Source organism: Phragmites australis, chromosome 14 (genome assembly GCF_958298935.1).
Source record: "Phragmites australis chromosome 14, lpPhrAust1.1, whole genome shotgun sequence".
In the NCBI taxonomy this organism is placed as follows: Eukaryota; Viridiplantae; Streptophyta; class Magnoliopsida; order Poales; family Poaceae; genus Phragmites; species Phragmites australis.
The window spans coordinates 24,852,547-24,874,439 of record NC_084934.1 but is presented as its reverse complement, the minus strand read 5'-3'; the positions used below and the strand labels follow the sequence as shown (position 1 = coordinate 24,874,439).

At 42.6% G+C, this 21,893-nt stretch overlaps 1 protein-coding gene across 2 annotated transcripts; it reads right to left on the bottom strand.

Moving 5' to 3' along the window:
- Window positions 1-16,426: 16,426 nt before the first annotated feature.
- Window positions 16,427-21,893, bottom strand: LOC133891226 (5-formyltetrahydrofolate cyclo-ligase, mitochondrial-like). 2 transcript variants are annotated; one of them, XM_062331938.1, is made up of 7 exons: window positions 21,498-21,893; window positions 20,801-20,938; window positions 20,576-20,737; window positions 20,409-20,450; window positions 20,287-20,332; window positions 19,455-19,525; window positions 16,427-16,810 (listed from the first exon to the last, which is right to left on the bottom strand). In XM_062331938.1, the coding sequence occupies exons 1-7, from the start codon at window positions 21,880-21,882 to the stop codon at window positions 16,677-16,679; spliced, it is 978 nt and encodes a 325-aa protein (XP_062187922.1). In that variant the 5' UTR covers window positions 21,883-21,893; the 3' UTR covers window positions 16,427-16,676. The 2 variants fall into 2 exon arrangements, with proteins under 2 accessions (XP_062187922.1, XP_062187923.1); XM_062331939.1 differs by having other exon boundaries at window positions 20,576-20,731.

Here is a 21,893-nt window from a genome sequence, read left to right as displayed (position 1 = left end):
CTCATTTGTATGTGCTACTAGTAGGCGTAGCGTAGCTGCCAATTCCTTGTCACTTTTTGTTCTGTCCTGTGTAACTCCTCAAAATGCGTGACCTCGTTAGTGTAGGTAACGAAATGTTAAGAGTAAAAAGAAGCGGTCGTCTCTCTTGGACGTGATGGTAAACAAGTACAGTGAAGCTGCAGTTATCTCTTTTTATTTTCAACTTTTGCTTTCTTTATCTTACAAAGGGTGCATCGACATCAAACGTGAGCTGGTTAGAGATTCTCCACCACCACGGTCACCGTGAGATAGCATACCATGTTTGTGAACTCTCAGGGCACGAGGAAATGTGCATTTGCCAGTGTTCATGCACGCTGTGATTGCAGACCACTGACAGATGAACGGTACTCAACCACTTAGCTAGCATTGCCGGTATCCTGTAGATGCTGTTGCCTCCACACCAAACCAATCATCCATCTCACGCAACAGGTTCTCTCCAGCTGCAAAATCACTGGAAACACGAGTCAAATCTTTCGAAATCTCTCTTTGGTAGTACCGGTATCTTGGAGCACGGTGCAGTGCATCTCGAGCTGGTCTCGTTGGCCCCCATCCCAAGAGGTTGTACCGGCGCAGCATCCGCTATCCAAATATGCTATAGTCTTTGTACGTACTCGCATTATTGACGAACCTGCGGCGTGGCTGGGGCGCCGACCGCCGAGCTGGGTATCTCCAGCAGTGCCATTACACGGTCGCACAATTAGCACGGCACGTACGTCCGCTAGCTTCACAGTCTAGGGTTAAAAGCCGGTCGATGACACCTCAAATCTATGGCGTTTTGGTTGCTCGGCTTCTATCATTCAGGGTGTGGGTGGTTACAGACTTACAGTGTGGATAGATTCTGAATACGTATAATTTTTAGGAGAAAATTGTTTAGTTATTTATATGTATTGTTCTAATTTGATTTGACAGATGCAAAAATGTACATCCACAGTCTAATCTGATAGATGCAGATTACTATATCTGTTCATTTACACAGACTTATTTATCAATATCATAAAATCACTATAATAAAAATAATCAATCAAAATCTCAGTTTTTACATTTGCCCATACAAAATCAGATTCAATCAAACAAATATAAACTTAAATCAATATATTCACACATATAAAATCAACCAAATACTTATTTTTTCAAAAAAAATATCTTCACTTAATTTATTTCCCCTCGTACCGTATATCCGGTTCATAGGGCAAGCAATCTGTTGGTGTATCAGGAACCGGGGTCCCCGAATCCCGAGGCCAGGCCAGCCATCCGCCACATGGCGCCATCCCGCGGAGTCTCTCCCGCAAGGTGAGAAAGATCGAGTCCCGGGAGAGGACGCTTGGGGCCACAGTCGGTGGCCCCCGAGTACCCCAGTTCCCCGATGATCCACGAAATCTAAGTACCGGGAAGAAAGTGCTCGGGAGGGTGTACGGTGACCCCCGAGCACCCTAGTCCCCTAACGACCAGGAGAGCTAAGTACCGGGAGAAACGTGCTCGGGACCGCTAGCGGTGGCCCCTGGGCACCCAAGTATCCCGAGGACCCACCGAAGGAAGTTCCGGGAGAGAGTGCTCGGGGCTGCGTGCAGCAGCCCCCGAGCACTCGGTTCCCCGAGGATCCGTACAAGAGTGCCCGGGAGAGAGTGCTCCGGGAGGTGAACAGTACCCCCGAGCACTCGGTTCCCCGAGGACAAGAAAGGGCATTCTCGGGAGAGAGTGCTCGGGGAGGTGAACAATACCCCCGAACACTCGATACCTCGACAACCCAGAAAGCCCCCTGACAGAGGCCCCCGAGGGGCCCACCGATGAGGTGTCAGCCAGTCAAAGGTCCGAGGCCGCATTTAAAGAGCGTGCGTGGCCTGTCACCTCCAACTGCTCCCGCCGTGCTTACCGTCAGTTCCTGCCACGTTTTGGCAGAGAGGCGTAGGGTTATTAATTGCACGGGTCCCGTCCCGTGCCATCCGGCCCGTCTCAGGATAACGTCGTAAGGGCCGAGACGTTCTGTTTGCCGCGCTGCTATGGCAGGGAAACAAGACAGGGCGGGCACGCTGAGCCGCTCTGCGGCTGCCCGGTGGGCCCTCTCCACGGCGCCCGTTGCCAGGACATTTATTGTGACGGATGACCGGGCGTGCGACGTATTTTCCACCCCCGGTCACTTCGTCGAGAGGAAATGATGGCACCATTTCTATTTATGGTGTCTCGGAACTCGTGTCCCCTCCCGTTCGGGGTACGTTGCTGCCGGCGGGTATTTAAAATAGCCGGCAGCACAGAAGGAAACATCCTTGAAGGTATGGAAAAAAGAGAGGACGCACAAGCATAGACAAGAACACAGCACAAGAGAAACATGGCTGAGAAGTGAGCGGCACGAGACAGATCGAAAAACAAAAAGCCTCAGGCTTTAAGATAGACCAACATTCTTGTAACCAGTAACATTCTTAAGGGACTTCCTCAGAGCATTTATAGTATCTATACATGAGTAGGGTGTTACGCCCCCGTACGGTCTGAACCTGTCTAAATTTTTGTGCATTTATTTCTTTTTGCACTAGGTCATCCCACCACCATCGGCCGTTGCATTCATTGCTATTTATTTCTCAGCAAACATATTCAGTATCATCATATCGGCTGAATCTTAAAAAAGATCTCTCGGAATCTCTGTGACTGGAGTTAATCTTCCGACACAATCCCACCCGCAGTGTCCTCCCGCGTGCGCGGTGCGCGTGCTCGGGCGGCGGTGATCGCTAGCTAGCTGGGCCGCGGGGCACGGTCTGCGTGGCGTGCCAGGCGCCTACGGCTACGGGGTTGCGTCGCGTCGACGTGCGACGGGGCACCCGCCGCCGCGGAAAAGATTGGGCGCGGATCGAGCCCGATGCACGGGGGGGCTGTTGCGCATGTGCGACTGTCTAATCAATCGCGCACCCGCCGCACCGAACGGCGATGCGTGAACTTGTTTAAGATGTCTCGCGACGGCGACGGCGACTGGAGGATGGATTTTTTTTATAATTCCGCTCGTGCACCGCGACGGCTTAGTTGTTGTACATGGTGCTGGGAGCGGCTGTTGGTGACGGAAAGATGAGGCTAGCTGTAATGTGAGCAGCAGCCGGCGACTAGTATGCCTGTAGGGCGCTGTCTCTCGTGTGGTGTCCAACTGACCGATTGTGTTGAGGAGCACGTACTCGTTAGCAGTTCCGTTCTGAGTAGAGCATGTACAATGCAAGGACGATTAGATGTTTAAGGAGAGAGAACAATAAGTTTCGGAATAAGAGTTTTAACTTTTAACGAGACCGGTCTAATTTATATACTAATCACCATGCTGATGTCAGATAACTAGAGCACGCAGCTGACTGGGCGCAGCCGCGTTGCTGCTACAGTGATTATGGTGTAAGATGCTACTGTAGGTATAAAGTTTGCCAACACGTTTGTGCTTCGCAAATCAAAGTTCGGCTGTGGAGTTGCTCATTTACACAGAAGAATAAACGATGCGAATCCGATTCACGAGCTAACAAATACAAAAGGCAGCAATACGCCAACACGTCAGCTGAAAATATCGCGTACAGAACGAGGCAAATCCTCTTTCTTTTCCTTTGCCCAAATGCTTTCCGCACTTGACGCATCACAGGATCGGCGTGCCCTACCGTCCCAATCATAGCCGGGCGCCCGTTGAACACCGAAAATATGGTGCTGGCTTTGCTGAACTCGGCGTTCTTGCCTCGCTCATCTCTCCACGTTTCGACTAAGGTCTGCTTGGGCCGGGGCCAGCACGCAACGTGCCGTACCGGGCGGTGCCGCGAGCGCGACCAATCCCATGCACCGACTGTCACCAGTGAAAAACAAATAAATAGATATTTTAGGCGAGTAATTGATAATAAATGAAAAATTGATCTGTCACTAACGATGATTTAGTAGTGACGAATCATTCTACCTCCATCATTAATGACACGTTAAATTTTAAGCAAGCTAAAAATGTTTGATCTTCAATTTAACGTGTGTTTAGTTTTAAATTAAAAAATATTTAACAAGTAACTTTGAAAGTGTTTTGAATTTCTCTACAAGAAATAAATTTTGAGTTAAAAGTGTTAATTCTCTGTTGAATTTTCTTTTCATATTTTGCATGAAGTCAAATTCGTTAATGAGTCGTAAGTGACGTGTTATAACTGTGACTTATCACTTATAACCTATAATAAGTGACGAGTTATAGTTACGATATATCCAAACAAACTTTATTAGTGACAGATCAAATTTAACTATCACTTATAACTAGTTACTAGTGATGTATTCAAGGTTACAGAACACATCATCTATGACGGTTATCGCTTGTTATTTATAGCATTTTTTTACGTAGTGCGTGTGTTGGTCACGTTCCTTGCCATTGCCTTGCCGCAGGCCGGCCGGGCTTTTCCGGCGTGTGGTGAGCGTGCCGCAGCGGCAGCGGGGCCGGCTTGTGCGAGCGCGCTCCGTGGACTGCCGAAATGCTGCTGCGCGCACACGGACACGAACAAACGGTTAAGCCATCTTCGTGCTACAGGATCATCTGGGTTCGTGCAACCCACTGTTTAACCAACTAAATGGACCTCTCAGAAGCAAACTAGCTAATGTACTGATTCTTTCCTGCTTCATGTTTTCTATAAAATTCTTTCATGCTTCACAGGCTTAGCCATCGAATGCGTTGTTTCAGACGGTTTTTTAATATTTTTTAAATAAAAATACAAATATATATGTTTGTTTTGAAAAATCGTGAATCTAAACTTCTGTCATCCGTTAAAAAAGGGCCTACTCGGATGAAATGAGCTAAACCGGGACAAATAAAAACTAACATATATATTTGCAATTTTTTATTTAAAAATAAAAAATAAAAAAGTTCTGCTTCAGAGGGCGCATCTATGCTTCGACATGTCTACATGGGCCGGAAGAAGGTCCATGGGACAAATCAAACAGGAAAAAAAAAATCTCTACAAGCAGCTCTCTGGGCTCCTCTGCATCGGCCCCCTCACACTTGACACGTTTATATCTTGTGAGTGATCAGGAACGGTGATAGGTCGGTGAGGTTGTCAGGACCAGCACCGACGAGCGGCGCAGGCGAAGAGACCATCCGCTTGGACTCGTTCTGGGAGCTCCGAGTCGACGGGCTCACGGGAGCGGTCTGCGATGATGGGCTCTCCGTCGTGGAGCTCCTGCTCGTGCGCTCGTCGTTGCCTTCGCTCGAGCGGGCGACAGTGGTGTGGAGAGAGCGTCTCCTAATGGGTCGTCGCGGAGGTCCCCTGAAATAATGTGTTTCTCCTCTTAATTTAGACCAAACTTTATAAATACTCTTGCAGGATACCATATGTTTAGTTTATATTCATACTAATTTGTCCAAATTAATCGGTTACTCTACTTAATTCACGGGGACCTCGACAGGGCATAAAGATGCACTTCCTCGATGATGTCGATGACCTGCTGTTTGGGCAGATGGACGCGGAGGCGGACCACGAGCCACCGTGGAGGGCCTACCGACGGTGATGGTCACGGAGGCCGACGCAGCCAGTGGCGACATGTAGTGTGTGGTGTGCAAGGACGACGGCGAGGCTGGGGAGCGCACATCTGTACCATGACGGCTGCATCCCAAGCTTGGAGATCGACGCGCACACGTGGCGTGAATTGGGCATGGTGCCTCAGGGGGTTAGCCTTGCAGCATGTATGCAGAGAATTTTTTTCCACACGAAGGACGGCCAAATCCACCACGCACAAACCGATGCGCTTACGGATTCTGCCAAGAGACATGTGATGGGACCCACCGTATTAATTGTGCTCACGTCTTTCTGTCAGGCGACGGCAGGGGCTAGCGTAATCAGTACGGCAAAAGTAGGGGAGAGTGGTTGGATACGACCGTCCACGCTCCCCATTAAATACAGTATCGGGTCTCCCACCGATTGACACCTTATCGTGGAGTTCTTGCAGGGTCCACCAGCAAGGGGCTCCTCAGGTCCTCGGGGTACTCGGGAACTAACTGTTCTTAGTCCCGAGCACCCCCTCCTCCCAGACCTGACTCTTCTCGGATCATCGGGAAACTCTGGGTACTCGGGGACCAACTGTCCTTGGCCCCGAGCACCCCCTCCTGGACCTGACTTTCCTCGAGCCCTCGGGGAGATGTCTCTTTGAGGGAGGGCGTCATGTGGCACTACGCTGTCCTGGCCTCGGGACTCGGGAACCCTCGGTTCCCATATCACTGACAACAGCAGAGAGAAAAATAGGCAAAATCCTAATTGCGTATATGCTTTGTGGCGACGACTGACAGATATATAGAGGGATGATTGGGCATCTTGCGGTTGAGACAGACTACGATTGGACTCTTAACCGACATAATTTTCATATATTTATCTATTTGCCCATGCAACAAAAAAAAAAAAAAACTACAAAAAGAGGCCGTAGCTGCATGTGTGTTCTCCTAGTTATCTGTTCCACATATGCTAAGTTGGCAGAGGAGAGAATCCCTTTTATGTTGGTCTTCCTCTACCTTCACTAGCAAGGTGAGATTGAAAGTTATATACCCACCTCCACATAGTTAGGTCTTTGAGATTTATTTGGAATTACCCAAATATAATGGGCCAAACCCTTTATTCTAACAACCCCCATTAAATCTCAAAGTCATACGGAGATTTTTCTTTTTCTCAATACTGTTTGATATACAAGTGTTTCAATAGAGATATGTTAGTGTAAAATAGCCACCTACAACATTAAGCTACACTCATTCACAACTTAGACAATGAACTATGCCTTGAATTGAACGTTTTGTGCAAACAAGTTTCATTTAAAGTCATAACTAATACTTGACTGCCAGTAGGCTACCCATCGGGTGGAGCATATAAGTTGTACTCCATGGTCTCTTTATGAGTTTATTAAAGATCACACAAGTCTCATAGACTGCGACCAATAGTTAGGCTTATATAGGTGCGTTCTTTTAAGAATGTACTGCAGGTTAGCATCTTCGCTAATTAAAGACAACAAAACATATTAAGGCAATAGCTAACCTGCCTTATATATTTTGAGAGTATTGTATCCTTATTCGAGTCGGCTGTGTGGTGCTCTTCTTCAGTTAACTAATAGTTTATTCTTCTCATGTCATAATTAACAGGATCTCTGATCACAAAGGTTGTGTTACCATTATGGTATAACTCACATAGGTCCCGTACCTATCTCCTTTAATGCATTATCTATCACATTTTATGATAGTCTATTTGTAAATTGATCTGCTAGATTCTTAGTTGTTTGGATATAATCCAACGCTATCACTCTGAAGTTTCTCAATTTTCTGAGAGAATTTAATCGTCTCTTTACATGTCTTGAGGATTTCATATTGTCCTTAGAGCTGTTCACTTTACCAATAATCGTTTCATTATCGCAGTTCATAAGGATAGCTGGTATCAGTTTTTCAACCACTGGCAAATCCATCAAGAGCTCATGTAGTCATTCTGCTTCAACAGTGGCTGTGTCTAACGCTATGAATTCTGCTTCCATGGTTGACCTCGTCAATATGGTTTGTTTGCAAGACCTCAATGAGAAAATAACACCGCCAAAAGTGAATACATATTCATTTATGGCCGTGATCTCATCAATATTGGATATCCAATTTGAATTACTATAACCCTCTAATACTGATGAGTACCTTATATAGTGAAGTCTATAATTTATAGTACATAGCAAGTAGCGCATGACTCGCTCAACACATGCTAATAGTTATCACCCGGGTTAGAAGTAAACCAGCTCAATTTGCACACAGCAAATAGGATATCAAGCCTGGTAGCACTAGCTAGGTACATAAGTGATCCGATTATCTAGGAGTATCTCAATTGAATTCTAGCAATCCTTTTATTCTTTTAAAGTATTAAGCTAGGATCATAAGATGTTGGAGCGATTTTGCTGCACATGTAGCCGAAGCGGCTCAAGATATTTTCCATGTAATGGGATTGCAAAAGTGTAATCTCATTCTCACATCTGATCAACTTGATTTTTAAGATGACATCAGCCTCTCCCAGATCTTTTATATCAAATTTTTAGATCCCTCATAAATCACATCAAGATTTGTCCTAAAAATCAGTATGTCATCAACATACAGACACAGAAAAACTTCCTCACCCCTACCATAGCGATAATAAACACATCTATCAGTTTCAGATGTTAAAGTTCTATCTAACTTCTATACATTTGCTTAAGAGCTTGTTTGAGACCATACAAAGATTTCAGGTACTTACATACCTTATCCTCCTGACCTTCTAATATAAACCCATCAAGCTGATCTATCTAGATTTTCTCATCCAACTCTCTATTAAAGAAAGATGATAAACACATCTATCAGTTTCAGATGTTAAAGTTCTATCTAACTTCTTATACCATTACTTAAGAGCTTGTTTGAGACCATACAAAGATTTCAGGTACTTACATACCTTATCCTCCTGACCTTCTAATATAAACCTATCAGACTGATCCATCTAGATTTTCTCATCCAACTCTCTATTAAAGAAAAAAAATCTTAATGTCCATCTAATAAACGAGAAGACCATATGAATCAGCTAAGGAAAGTAATACTCTTATCGTAGTCAGTGTAGCGATAGGTGAATAAGTATCTAAGAAATCTTTGTCTTCTTTTTTTATAACCCTTGGGCACAAACCGAGCCATATATTTTCGATAGTACCATCAAGCATAAGCTTCTTTTTTAACACCCACTTGTAACCCACAAGTTTACAATTATAAAGTCAATCTGTGACTTTTCAAGTCTCTTTGGCGAGAATGAAATCCATCTCGCTATGAACTGTCTCCTTCCAGTAGTCTACATCTATAGATGCATATGCTTCTAAAATAGACTTGGGAGTGCCATCTATAAGGTACACAGTAAAATCATCACCAAAAGATTTTATTATCTTTTGTCTCTTACTCCTTCTTAGAGCTTCACTGTCATCCTCCTCAGGAACCAACTCATATGATTGTTCAGAATACTCAAGTCGTATGGTAGGTTTAGGAATTATCTCAGAAGTTTGACTAGAAGTGTTATGTATATTCTTAATAGGAAAAATATTCTAAAAAAAAGTAGTATCTGTAGACTCCATAATTATATCGACAAGCATATCGGATACCTCATATTTGACTACTAAAAAACTTATAGGCAATTCTACGATGAGCATATCCTAAAAAGACACAATCCATTATTTTGGATCCCAGCTTGTGCTTTTTATTGCTATATTAACTTGCCAAGCATCCCCAAGTGCACAAATAAAAAAACGATGGTTTTCTCTCTTCCCATTCTTCATATGTGGTTTTCTCTTTATTCTTAGTATAACTCTATTTAGAATATGACACAAAGTCAATAAGGCATCTCCTCACCATACCTTAGATAAGCCCGCAGTGTCTAATATGATATTAACCAAGTCAGTTAGGGTGTGGTTCTTTCTCTCGGCTACCCCGTTTGATTAGGGCGAACATGAAGGCGTTCTTTAATGAATAATTCCATGTTTCTTACAGAATAAGTCAAAATCACTAGAGAAATGCTCTCTACCACGATCTGACTTAAGTCTTTTGATATTTCTTTCCAATTAATTTTTAACTTCTGCATTATAGATTTTAAAGTATCCAAGAGCCTCATCTTTAGATTTCAACAAATACACATAACAAAATCTAGATACATCGTCAATCGAAGTCATGAAATATCTTTTTCCACCCTTCGTCAACACACCATTCATCTTGTATAGTTCTGAATGTATGAGTTCTACTGGTACCAAATTTCTATCCTCGGCTGCCTTATGAGACTTACGAGGTTACTTAAATTGCACATAACTTTAGCACTTAGAACCTTTGACAATGGAAAAAATCGAAATTAAATTCGAGCTGGAAAGCCGAGTCATATAACCAAAGTTTTTATGACATAACCGTGAGTGTCAAACGCTGGCCTCATCTCTATTTATATTGTCACAAATATGGTTCACAGATTTATTATAGAAATCAGAAAGGGAAAAGCGGAACAAGCCTCCGCACTCATAGCATTTACTAATAAAAAGTCCATGTTTTGACACAACTACTTTATTGGACTCTAATACCACCTTAATCCGTCTCTATAGAGAATAGAACCACTAACTAGATTCTTGTTTATTGAAGGAACATGTTGCATGTTCCTCAACTGCACAATCTTTCTCGAAGTAAACTTCAGATATACTGTGCTAACACCATGAACAAAAGCATGAGACTCATTTCCCATCAAAAGAATCTCAAGTGACCTGATAAGATCATGAGTAGTCGTATCGAATACTTCCCAAAAACCTTATTCGTCCTCTCCCGGTGCAGGATCCCAAGAGCGACGAGTTCTAGAAACATGCTCTACTATTTGTCAGTGTACGCCGACGCAGCGGGATTGAGTAGATTACATTCGACAGTGCAGCGGAGAGAAAATTAGGCAAAACCCTAATTTCATATATGCTTTGTGACGACGGCTGGCAGATATATATAGAGGGATGATCGTGCATCTCGCGATTGAGACGCGCCACGATCGTGTGACAACCCAAATTGCTTAAGCATGTCATTAAGCATCATAAGAATCATTAGCGTCATGTTTATTTGTTTTGAGCAATTTTTGGCATGCAGTTTCAATTAAACATAAATTGTTAAAATTAATATTAAAAGGTGCTTTGTGAAGTAACCGAAATTGCTACAAAACCTAGTATTGGAAATAATTTTAGAAATTAGTCCATGCCACTAAATAATATTATTGATTTTTCTAAATTTTTAGGAATTATTTTGAACATGAAAATTACAACAAGTTAGAAAAGGTTGCAACTTTGGAGAATTTTAATTCAAATTTAGCTCAGTATTTTTAGGCCAACCCACTTCAAATGGGTTGCACATGAATTATAGTTACACAAAAAATTTGTGCCCCCAAATTTTGGAGTTCGGAAAGGCTTTCTTTTTGGATGAAAGAACTGGTGGCGATATTTTTGCTCGCATGTGCATTGTTCATCGAGCCCCACATGTAATCCCCTCCCTCCTCTCGCTCCACCAGGCGGCTTCGAGAGAGACGGCTGCCATTTCTGCTGACTTCCGCGGCCAAGCCACGTTGCTATTCGTTGGGACATGCCTCTAGCTTCGCGAGGGTTTGGCTGGCGCCCTTATCCCTCCCTCTACCCTCTCTCCCTCTCATTTATCTCTCTCTGTTTCACTCGCTCATGCAACAGAGCACAGAGCAACACCGTCAGCGGCCTAAAATTCGCCATGCCCAAGCCTCAAATCGTGAGCTCCGAGCCCCATGGAGCGCCATGAAGGGTCTAGCTGCGCCTCCCCGACCGAATTGCCACACTTCCCCTCCGGATTGGAGCTTCCCGCGTCATCTTCCTTGGCTCCGGCATTTCCCTTCCGCCGCTCACCGTCGACCCACCGAATCATTGCCTCTCCGGCCCAACCAAACCCGTGGTGAGCTTCCCCGTGCTCTCCTCTACCTATTGTGTGCGTTCTTTTTGTAAGCCCATCCCCAGCCCGGTAGTCCGTAGTGGCCGAGCCGACGCCGCCTCCCCACGTGCGCCGTCGGTCGAGCCGTAGCTGGGCTCGCCGGCCAGTAGTTGAGCCGTTGTGTTCGTGCGTGCACGTAGAATATGTTGGTGCCCTCGGCCGGGTCGAATGGGCTGATGTTCACCGCCGGTGTGCCTAAACCAAACCACCACCATAGAGTTCCGTCGTGCGCCTCCACTGGCTGCTCTCCAGCCATCGCTGTCGACCACCCGTGCATCCACCAGATCCACATGCGCGCGCTGGTGCCCTAGCTGCCTTCCGCTGGCCATGCTGTCACATCGCTCACCGCCGGCGAGGCCAGCTAAAGCCGTCGACTGGCTCTGCACTGTGCGCGCCGTGGCCTTGGTCGATTTTGACCGGAGTCAAGTTGGCCCGATCCCACCAATCCATGGTTGTGGCTAGCTAGTTCCGGGGGTGTAAAAAGGGTTTTGGCATTTAAATATTCGGTAAATTCAGAAATCGTGAAATTGAATATTTGTTCAACTATTAAATTGGCTGCAACTTATAAAATACATAGAAAATTAAATATAGCTCCAAAAATTGTGAAACCATTTTTTGTTAGCCTTGTATTATCATACTATACAAGTTAAAAATACTAGGAGTCCTGAAATATGTATTTAAATTTCATGGGTTAATAAAATATGTTTAATCTTCATTAAATCATAGTTAATTATTGGTAAGTCCAAAATCGATCAAATCAATTTTGTAAATCTTTGTATGTTATGACCTGTTCATTAAAAATAATCACACTCATTTTAAGCATAGTGAACTTTCTATTTTGATTTAAGCTTGGTTTAAGCTAAGTTAAATCCATAAATTAATAAGTGTTTACCACTAAATTAAATTAGGAAAATTCTCAATGCTTTAAACTCATGGCATGATGCATTGAATATCTACTGTAGTCATGCACTGTGAAACATCTTTCATTGCATGTCATCATACTCATTTTGATGCATCGTTTCTTTTGTTTAGAAGCCGATGCTTCGGAGTGTCACGTGATAGAACCTGAGAATGAACCCGTAGATTTTTGTGAGTGCTGTGCAGGAAGCATCAGGCAGGCACCAGGCAAGCATCTGTCATATTTCTCCTATACTTTTGTGAATTATTGATCAATTTACTAGGTCTTGCTATATGTCATATCTACATATTTTGCGAGTCGATGTCAAGAATTGGCTAGATCCTAATTGATGCATAGTACCTACCTTGATGAAGTTGTTAATCTTGATCGTTGTAGCATGTGAATAATTGTACCATGATCCAATTTAAAGGTGATACGAGAATTGCTTAGTCTTTGCATAGCTCCTCGGTAGAAGTCGTAGGATAGATGTCATCGTCGTTCACGAGCTACAAAACTTTTCAATTACTGTTACAAAGGAATGATAAGCTGGAAAAAGTGAGATGAGATGTGAGCGGGTGCTAGGGGCAATTCGGGAGAGGAGACTCGGGTGTCATAGACGGTTTGCATCTTTTAAGCACCATCCGTGGTGTCTGTTGGCTTTAGCATATTTTGTACTTACCACATGTCGATCTAATGGAAAGATAAGCTGATTATCATATGACGTGCTAACGCTTGCCTTACGTCCCTATGACGCGTAAGAGAAAAAGTATGAGGAGAAGCAAGGTGACGGGCGCCGGAGCATGGCCGGGACTTGCTCGCAGTAACCTTGGTGCCATAGGGATATGTGTAAGTGGGTAGTTCTGAGTATAAGAAAGATTGTCTCGGGGGTCAAGAGGATGAACCCGAGTCATGTGGGTAAAGATGTACCCCTGCAGGGTGTAAGAATAATTTGAATTGCCGTGCTCTCGGTCATGAGCATGCTTTAGTTTCATCGGACAACATCGTAGAGTTGCCGCTTAGTTTGGGAAATGGAAAGTATGCGGGCTTCTAGGAGAAGCAGGTGCTGGTACTTACTTAAGTTGAGTAAGTTTACTTTATTGAGGATTATGTTTATTGTCAGTCGATGCTAGTTGTTCATATCATTACATTGGTTAAATTGCCTTTCTGCTAAGTCAACTTTACTTGTGGTCAATTCCTTGCTATTCAACACAATGCATTATCCTTGGAGTCTGGATAGTATGTACCCATATTATGTAAGTCTTGCGAGTACCTTCGTACACAGGGTACTACCCTTAAGTTGATGCAGATAATGATAAAATGGTTTATGGATACTTTATCCTGCCGATGCTGGAGATGGCCAAGAGTAGAGATCAAATGCTCGAGTTAGTACCGGTGGTGTCTTATGGGCAAGGGCGCTACTGGCCTTTTGATGCTAATATCTTTTCGCTGCGTATCAAAACTCTGTTAGTAAGTAGAAACTGAACTTGTGATCAAGTCATGTAATAAAAGTCAAAACTTTTACACTTTGTTCATATCTTGTGATGAAACTATGTTGTAAACGGTGTATGCTGTGATTTTGGTCTTTGTTGAGCATATATTGGGACTGTCGGAATTGCTCCCATTTTAATCGACTTAATTGTCGATTAAGCCGGGTGTAATTTGGTCGGTTCTGACAAATCAGACTCTTAACTGACACGATTTTCATATATTTATCTGTTTACTCACACAGCAAAAGATTAAAACTGCAAAAAGAGACCGCACAAGCGCTGGCAACGGGACCCGATTTCAACGGACCATTCACGCAGGTGTCGTGCGCCCACCGCCACGACCCGGTGAGCATGCGCATGTTCTCCTAGTCATCTCTTCCATACATGCTAAGTGGGTGGAGGGGATGATTCCTTTTAAATTAATCTTTCTCCACATCCACTAACAAGATGAGACTAAAAGTTACACACCTATCTTAAATTGTTGGGTCTTTATGATTTATTTAGAATTATATAAATATAATAAACCAAGAGCAGCTTGGGGAGCTCGTGGTCCGAGCAGAGAGCGCGGTTGGACCCGTCTACCACCACGTGACACTTCGACCGTGGCCATTGCGGTATCTCGTGCTGCTGTGGACGGCAGGAAGCGGTTGCCAGAGAAGGTGGATACGCCTGAAGATGCCGAAGCTAGGCGCAGACGAGCAAAGTCGACCCTAAGATTTTAGTGGCCCGGGGCAAAAAACTAAAAACAGGGCATATTGAACATAAACATTGAAATATTTATATATCAATTGCAAAAACAATATTTTGGGTAGAGTCAGCGAGCATTTACGATAAGCTGGAACAACTTGAAATGCATCCGTTATGATAAGCTGGAACAACTTAGAATGCGTCCGATCGAACGTATTCCAGGTTGTTCCAACTGATGATCGGATGTATTACAGGTTATTGTAGCTTACTGTAAATGCTTGTGGGAATAAAATTATCGTAAATGCTCGTAGGAACAAAATTATGAGGGGTCGAAGTACACGTACGTATACTTGTGTTAATAGATGCTAGATAGGTAGAGATACTCACTCGATCAACTATATCTGCATGTTTATGTACAACTTACTGCGTGCAGCTCTAGTTACTCACCAGTACATACAACATGTAACTTGCAGCCATAATATGGCTTTGGAGCTATTTACTCGTAGGTGTCAGCACCATAGCATAAATGCTGCGCTGGTAGACAGCTGCTTACTGCTAAACGGCTAGGTTCAACTGCTGGTGGTTGACCAATTGCGTGCTTCTGTGATTGGTAGTGTGAACGGTCGGATTTTGTGACCGTAATGATTGGGCGCACGCGGGAGCCGTCCCTGTACCGTGCAACGGAGCCAGACCCATCGATCGCCAGAGTGAGCGAGGACTTTTTCATATTTCAAACGTGTGATCTCAACAAGAGTCGAATCCATTTGAGGTGTAATAGAAGCTATAAAGGAGAAAAACCAGTGACGAAAACTCATATGGCAATTGCTGACGCTTGTCCTCGATCGAAGCTGCAGGCATATGGAACGTCTTGGAGTCGTGATTCCGCAGAACACAGAAAACTAGACTGTCTAGACGAAAGAAAATATGAAACAGTCAAACAATCAAATAGGTTAGTCATGCAGGCAGGTCACTTAATTTTTTATAGACCGAAAGAACTAGACCACCAGCATCCTACTATGCAGACTGTTAGACCTATCTGCTATTTTAGATCTAATTTTATATGTTATCGTATAAATTATTTAGTATATATGCTATATGAAGAGTGGCTTCTCAGTTTTAGAGGGCCGAGGCCGTCGACCCCCTCACGGCCGGCCCTGCAGACGGGAAGACATTCAGCGGCAGAGGAAGGCGGCTCGGCGGGAGCTGTCCAAGACGGCGAGGACCGTCGAGTTCAACGATCCCTTCATCTCTCTCCAGGACGTACGTGCTCAAGCCACTATGCCCAAGCGACCGTGGTACAGAGGTAGAGGAAGGAGATGTCGTCTAGGTCTTTAGGATCTGGAGAAGTTGAGATTTCAAAATAATCCTTCCTAGAGTTCCATTGTTCTTCTGATAGTTCCAAAAGAAGAGTTTTGCGATCTTTGGTTTTTCTCCAGACTGGTTGATCATGGCCATTGAGAAGTGATAGTTGGGTAGGTTGGATTTTTCAGTCCATTGAAATCATACAAAAATTTGCTGTTGGATGTGCAAAAGACACTAAACCTTAGTAGAACATTTGCTGAACTTGTTTTTCAGAGAAATACTTATTTAACTCCTTTCTTTATATGAATCTATTTAACTCCTAAGAGGCCATATTTGTTGTCCCGATTCTTTCCATGTGGCTTAAAGTTGAGTCAGCCCAAGTGCCGCGGGCCCAATCTTTGACAGTTTGATACACATTCATGGGCAAGACTGGCTAGTTTGCCACCATTTCAACTTTACAAGTAAATCAGCTCTTTTTTTGTTCTTCTAGAAAAAAAAATCAACAAACTTTTATGTTACTCTTTTTGTGACGACTGGCTGTTTTATGAATATGTAAGTTTTCAATATACATAATGACAACAAAACTCCTATTACTATATCAAACTTAACTATTTGGTCAAAAGACGAATTTGCAGTATACATAATACATCTAAAATTAGCTGAGATAAAAGAACCTTCAAATGTCTAATTTATTAAAAATGGTACAGAAGGAAGCCAAGCGCAAAAGAAAAATTCCCCTGATTTGCTGGTGCATCACTAGTACAATCAGATATCAGGAAGAAGGTGCTTGCTGTCAAAGCATAGAAAAAACCATTTAGCTTCATTACATCATCTCCAACGCTGCATGGCTTATTGGAATAACACCAGAGGATGAGACCAAAGCATCGATAGGAACATCTGTTGAGTTTACTGGGATGATGCCTTCGTCCATAATTTGCACCGAGTATGAAAGAGCAACTTCAAAATAGGAAAGCAAACCATCACAATAGGTAATTTAGCAATCAGAATGGCATGTAGCATACCATCGCATGGAACCGTGGAAGACAGAATGACAAAAGAACTCAAAGGTATTTCCATTTTGATAAACATATTTTGTGGTCATGTAGAAGTAAATGAAAACTGTATATCCCTATATTCTGGAAACTAAAGCTTTTTAATCCAATTAGAACCACAATGAACCTCCAGTTGACTAATTGATTCACCATTTGGCACGACAGAAAAATGTGATTCAAAGTATGTAGGAAGGCATACTGTCCTCTTTGATGGAAGCTATACTATGTTGGCCTGGAACAGCAATGCATACTTTCTCTGTCAAACGTTGGGCCCTTTTTTAAAATATTATTGTTGTCTACAGTAATTTCAAAAATATTACACAAAATTACAAAAGTAATACATATTTGCATCCTGATCCTGTGAAAAAGGGGTTTTCGCACCACCAGAACACAAAAATAGTAATTTTTACAGGACCAGGACGTGAAAATTATTTTTAATATTTTTTGCTTAATTTTCACGGGCCCAGGACGCGGAAGATTTTTTTTAATATTTTTGCTACAGTACCCAGGGCTCAGAAAACTCCTCGGATGAACAGTAATAGCATGTTTTCCCATTTTTCCCTAGATTCTTCTTCTTCACTCTTTCTCTATTTGTAGAGTGGAGTTGTCGTGCTCTAAAATTCATGAAACTTTTTTTTAGGTCCTAATTGTGCATGCTTCAATTTGTTTGAATTCAAATTGAATTAAAAAGTGCATATCACATGAAATGATAAAAATGCATATAAATAGAGCATTACAAAAGAACTTACTTTTTCACCAAGTAACCTAGGGTTAAAAATGATTTTAAAAATTATTACACCACATGAGAGGAATTTTAGTGAATTTTTCTAGATTTTTTGGAATTTCTTTGAGGCCTTAAAAATTGCTAGAAGTTCGAAAAGTAGTCCTCTTTGGTTTTTTTATTTTGAAATCTACATAGGGTATTGATGTGAATCCTTTTAAAATGGATTCATCATGAATTATAGGACCTACAAAAAAAGATTTATGAATTTTGGAGCACGACAACCCCACTGTTCATATAGAGAAAGAGGGAAGGAAAGAAATCCAGAAAAAAATCAGAAAACATGCGATTACTGTTCATCCGAGGAGTTTTCTAGGTAGTGCGAAAACCCCTTTTTTGTGGGATCAGGATGCGAATATGTATTATTTTTGTAATTTTGTGATTTTGTGTAATATTTTTGAAATTACTGTAGACAACAATAATATTTTTTTTAAAAAGTTCTCAAACCTTGTTGCTCCAAATTCTGATTCATTTTGCATACTTGACTTGACAATTGTGACAGGTATGGGTAGACAAAATCCTTAAAAATTAGAAGGACATGAAATGTTGGCAGGTTTGTTTGGGTCACGTGACTCACATCCAGTTCACCTAGATGGCAATATCACATCAACCATCCCACAAATTAGAAACCAAAATGAAGTCGTATATCTGTTGAGAGCTGATGTAAGTAGGAGCCTAGTATTTTTCATCTCCAAACCCGTTTATATGAGCATTTTGAAGTTTGGAACACAAGTAAACTCTAGATCAGAAACTGAGAAACATGAGTACTCAATTCTAGAATAGAACAGAAGTTCGATATTAGAAATCTTAAAATTCAAGCAGAATTTTGCTCGTAAACCCAACAGCCTCTCCATACTATCAATTGGAGCATGAAAAATCAATTCAATGCATCAAAAGCCCCATGTAAAACGATAGGTCAGCTATGTGATTAAAAGTAAGTAACCAGCCCCATGTAAAACAATAGGTCAGTTACATGATTAAGGCACTGTTTGTTTAGGCTTAGGCTTCAGCTTAAAAGCAAAAAAGCTATAAGCCCAAACAAGTAGGAGGTTTTTCAACCGGGTTTTTAAAAAAAACCTAAGCCACTCTACAACTAATAAGCCTAAGCCACCTTAGAGGTGCTTTTTTTAGGCTTTTGCGGGTTGGATCTATCCCAATACCATTAAACTTAATGAAAATTACCCACCACTGCCATCCATTAAGTCCTTCTAGCATTAAGCTTACCACTCGTCCTAGAAAAAAAAAAGCCAAGTTGCCAAATAGCCTAGCTTAGGCTTTTAAACCAAGGTAGGATAAGCACTTTTTAAGAAAAGCTATCCATAAGCTGCTTATTTATAAGCCTAAGCCCAAACAAACAGGGCATAAAACGGTAAGCAACCAATCGAATCTAAAATAGCTCGCACTAGGTGTTATCGGATCTCATATTGAAACAGTGTCAGATAGATTATTAAAGTTAACAATGGAATCTAAACTAGCTTCAATGACTTTATTAAGATCTAATTCTACTCCAAAAGACCCTGCGCCAACTCTGGCCTTCTACTTCAAAATAGTCCATTTTGGTCCTGTTTTGCCTGTTTTGAAGCAGATGGGCCAATATGATCCCAATGGCAAAGTAGAGGGGACAAAGCATATTTCAACCAACTATCACAAACTAAAATACAATAACTTGCAGACAAATAGTATCAAGAGAAAAAGATCCTTAATTATGAAGACAGAAGTCAACAAAAAATATTAACAAAAACTGCATATGAAAATATGTGTGCCATACCTAAGAGAGGCTGATTCCACCCTTTCTCTTTTGCAAGTTCTTGGTATTTCAGCAAGAATGTGTCATAGTACCTTTTAAATTTGGAAAAAAATTAGGAACAAATAAGACGGCAGGAAAAATACTTTCAATTTAAAACATTAAGTGTGTATTGTAGCATAAATTGAACTACCCATTAGAGCATAACACTGTATATCTTTGAGGTTCATGCCCTCCTGTGGCATTTTATACAATTGAGATGTATTCAAACATTCACATAACTGTGGTCTATTAGGTTGATAGTGTTACAGTAAAGGCAACATAGGTAAAGTACAAAACTGAAGAAAACAAATATATATCATTGAGCTGTACCAGTCTACAGAATCTAGAAAGAAACAGGAAGGTTACAGGCTTATAGCAGCACCAATAACATGCAATTGCTTTTTCAAACTTCTACTGAGATTGTAGAGAATTCATGTTCATCCATCTTGGTTCTTAATCCATAGGGCTAGGTTACAAGATTTCAGGCTGCAAGTTAGTTGGCCCAGAAGTCATGACAAACATTTGATTTCTTTGCCAGATGGAAAGTTTGTGTGAGTGTGAATTGCCCTTTCCAGGAGTTTTGGCATCCGAAAAGTATATTTACTTTCCTATGCGGTAACTACTACTACTATTATTACAACTGGCTCCTCTGGTACCAGAATCAAAGGCATTAAAACTTTAACATTGTTCAAGTGATTTTTCAAATGCATGCGGTTTGGCATCCTATTTCTCATGTTAGGGTATGAGTATTTTTGAACTAGCCCTGAAAACTAGCAACTTCAGTACATGCCAATAGAATAATATGTAACCCTACCCTCCGCCACGCCCTATTCTTCGACCAGTTCTATCAAAAGCTTGTCCTGCATAAATAGCACGTATTATTCAACTGAGTCTATAGTGACAGAGCATGTATAAAGTAAATGATAGGAGACCTACCAGGCAATAATAAAAGATCAACGAGGGAAGGGGCTGCCAAGACTGCAAGGATCAAAAGTGAATAAGAGGTAGGGAATACATGTCAAGTTGACCACCCCATCGATGCAGTAACTTATACAAATTAGAAGGGGAAAAACTTCCCAGTAACATGGAAATAAATGTCATACCATCTTCGCGATCATTCCCGCTAGCATCCACTGGTGATGGTTCCAGAATATTCATTGAATTTTTAACTAAATCATCCATGGTGGTGATTTTAAGCATCCGCATATTGCGGTTCTTATCCTCCACTCGAGGTACATAAAGATCTTTTGCCTGTTCCTCTTCTCCTTAAAAAGAACCTAGTTGTTAGTGGCAGAAACAGTATTGAGCATATCTCTATATGGACTTACCAGGATTCGGTCGTAGAACTTCTGCTAGTATTTTTGATGTATCAACTTCTCGCAACTCCTGACAACTTACATAAGCACACAACCGTTTGCTTGCTTTGAACCAGGAGGAATTCAAAATTGTAGTTTGAATTGCCAGGTCTGGAAAATCAAGAAAATTTTCACCTCCAAATACTTGAATGGACCAACACAAAGAGAATTTATTTTGTTCCAACAATGGAAGGTAAATAGTAGCGTAGTAAACCCAATCCCATTCCACGTATGGTCTCTAAATACCAAATAAAAACAAGAAAAGTCATCTTCGATGCAGTAATATAAGAATATTTAGAGCGCACTAATCCTTGATTCTCTTAGTGTCTTCTCTGATGCTTTCATTCTCACCACTTAACTGCAAGTAAACCATTTATTTGTTGATCTCAATCGGCAGTTAAATAACATTTCTCATCAGGCTGGGACACGCCCTAACGCTAAATAGTCTCATGAATTTGAAATACTAGAAGAATCTACCGTGAAGTTGCACAAAATTTTCTTCCTCGTTCTAATTACTGAACGTCCAGTGTGCGTCTGCGTAAAACAGGCAAAGCGCTGTTCCTAGTCGACAATTCGACGAACAGGTGGTGAGTGGCGACCAACGCCCCAGCAATCACGATACAGGAACGGAATCAAACGAAACACGCTCGAGGCAGGCGTGAGGCACCACCTTCGCTGGCGCGCTGGTCGGGGGAGAGGGTCTTGAGCGCCCTGCGCACCTCGGAGCGCAGCGCGCGCTTCTGGTCGGCGACCGCCTGCTCCGTCGCCGTCGACATGGCGGCCGCGGCGGCGACGGGGGAGACCGAGGCCGATGCGGGCGCCGCGCGGGGCAGGTGGTGGAGGCGCACCATCAGCGAGGCCACAGCATTTTTAATCATCTCTCGCTCGTACCGCTGCCGCCGTGTCCCCTCGTCACGCTCGCGCGGCCACCGGTGCGCGTACCGCTGCTGCGGCCGCGCTGCACCGGTGCTCGTCGGCCTGTAGATTCTGTGGCCGCGGGGGGAGCGGGCCGTGATGATTTTGCCCGAGATGAAGAAAGGATGCCCCAAGGCCATGGCTTACAAGC

What these genes read in the sequence shown, in the direction of transcription:
- LOC133891226 (XM_062331938.1), bottom strand. Translation starts at nt 21,882, where the DNA reads ATGGCCTTGGGGCATCCTTTCTTCATCTCGGGCAAAATCATCACGGCC. An exon ending in CGGGAATGATCGCGAAGATG is followed by an intron (nt 20,451 to 20,575) that starts GTATGACATTTA and finishes TGATCCTTGCAG; the next exon opens with TCTTGGCAGCCCCTTCCCTC. An exon ending in AGAATAGGGCGTGGCGGAGG is followed by an intron (nt 19,526 to 20,286) that starts GTAGGGTTACAT and finishes CAAATTTAAAAG; the next exon opens with GTACTATGACACATTCTTGC.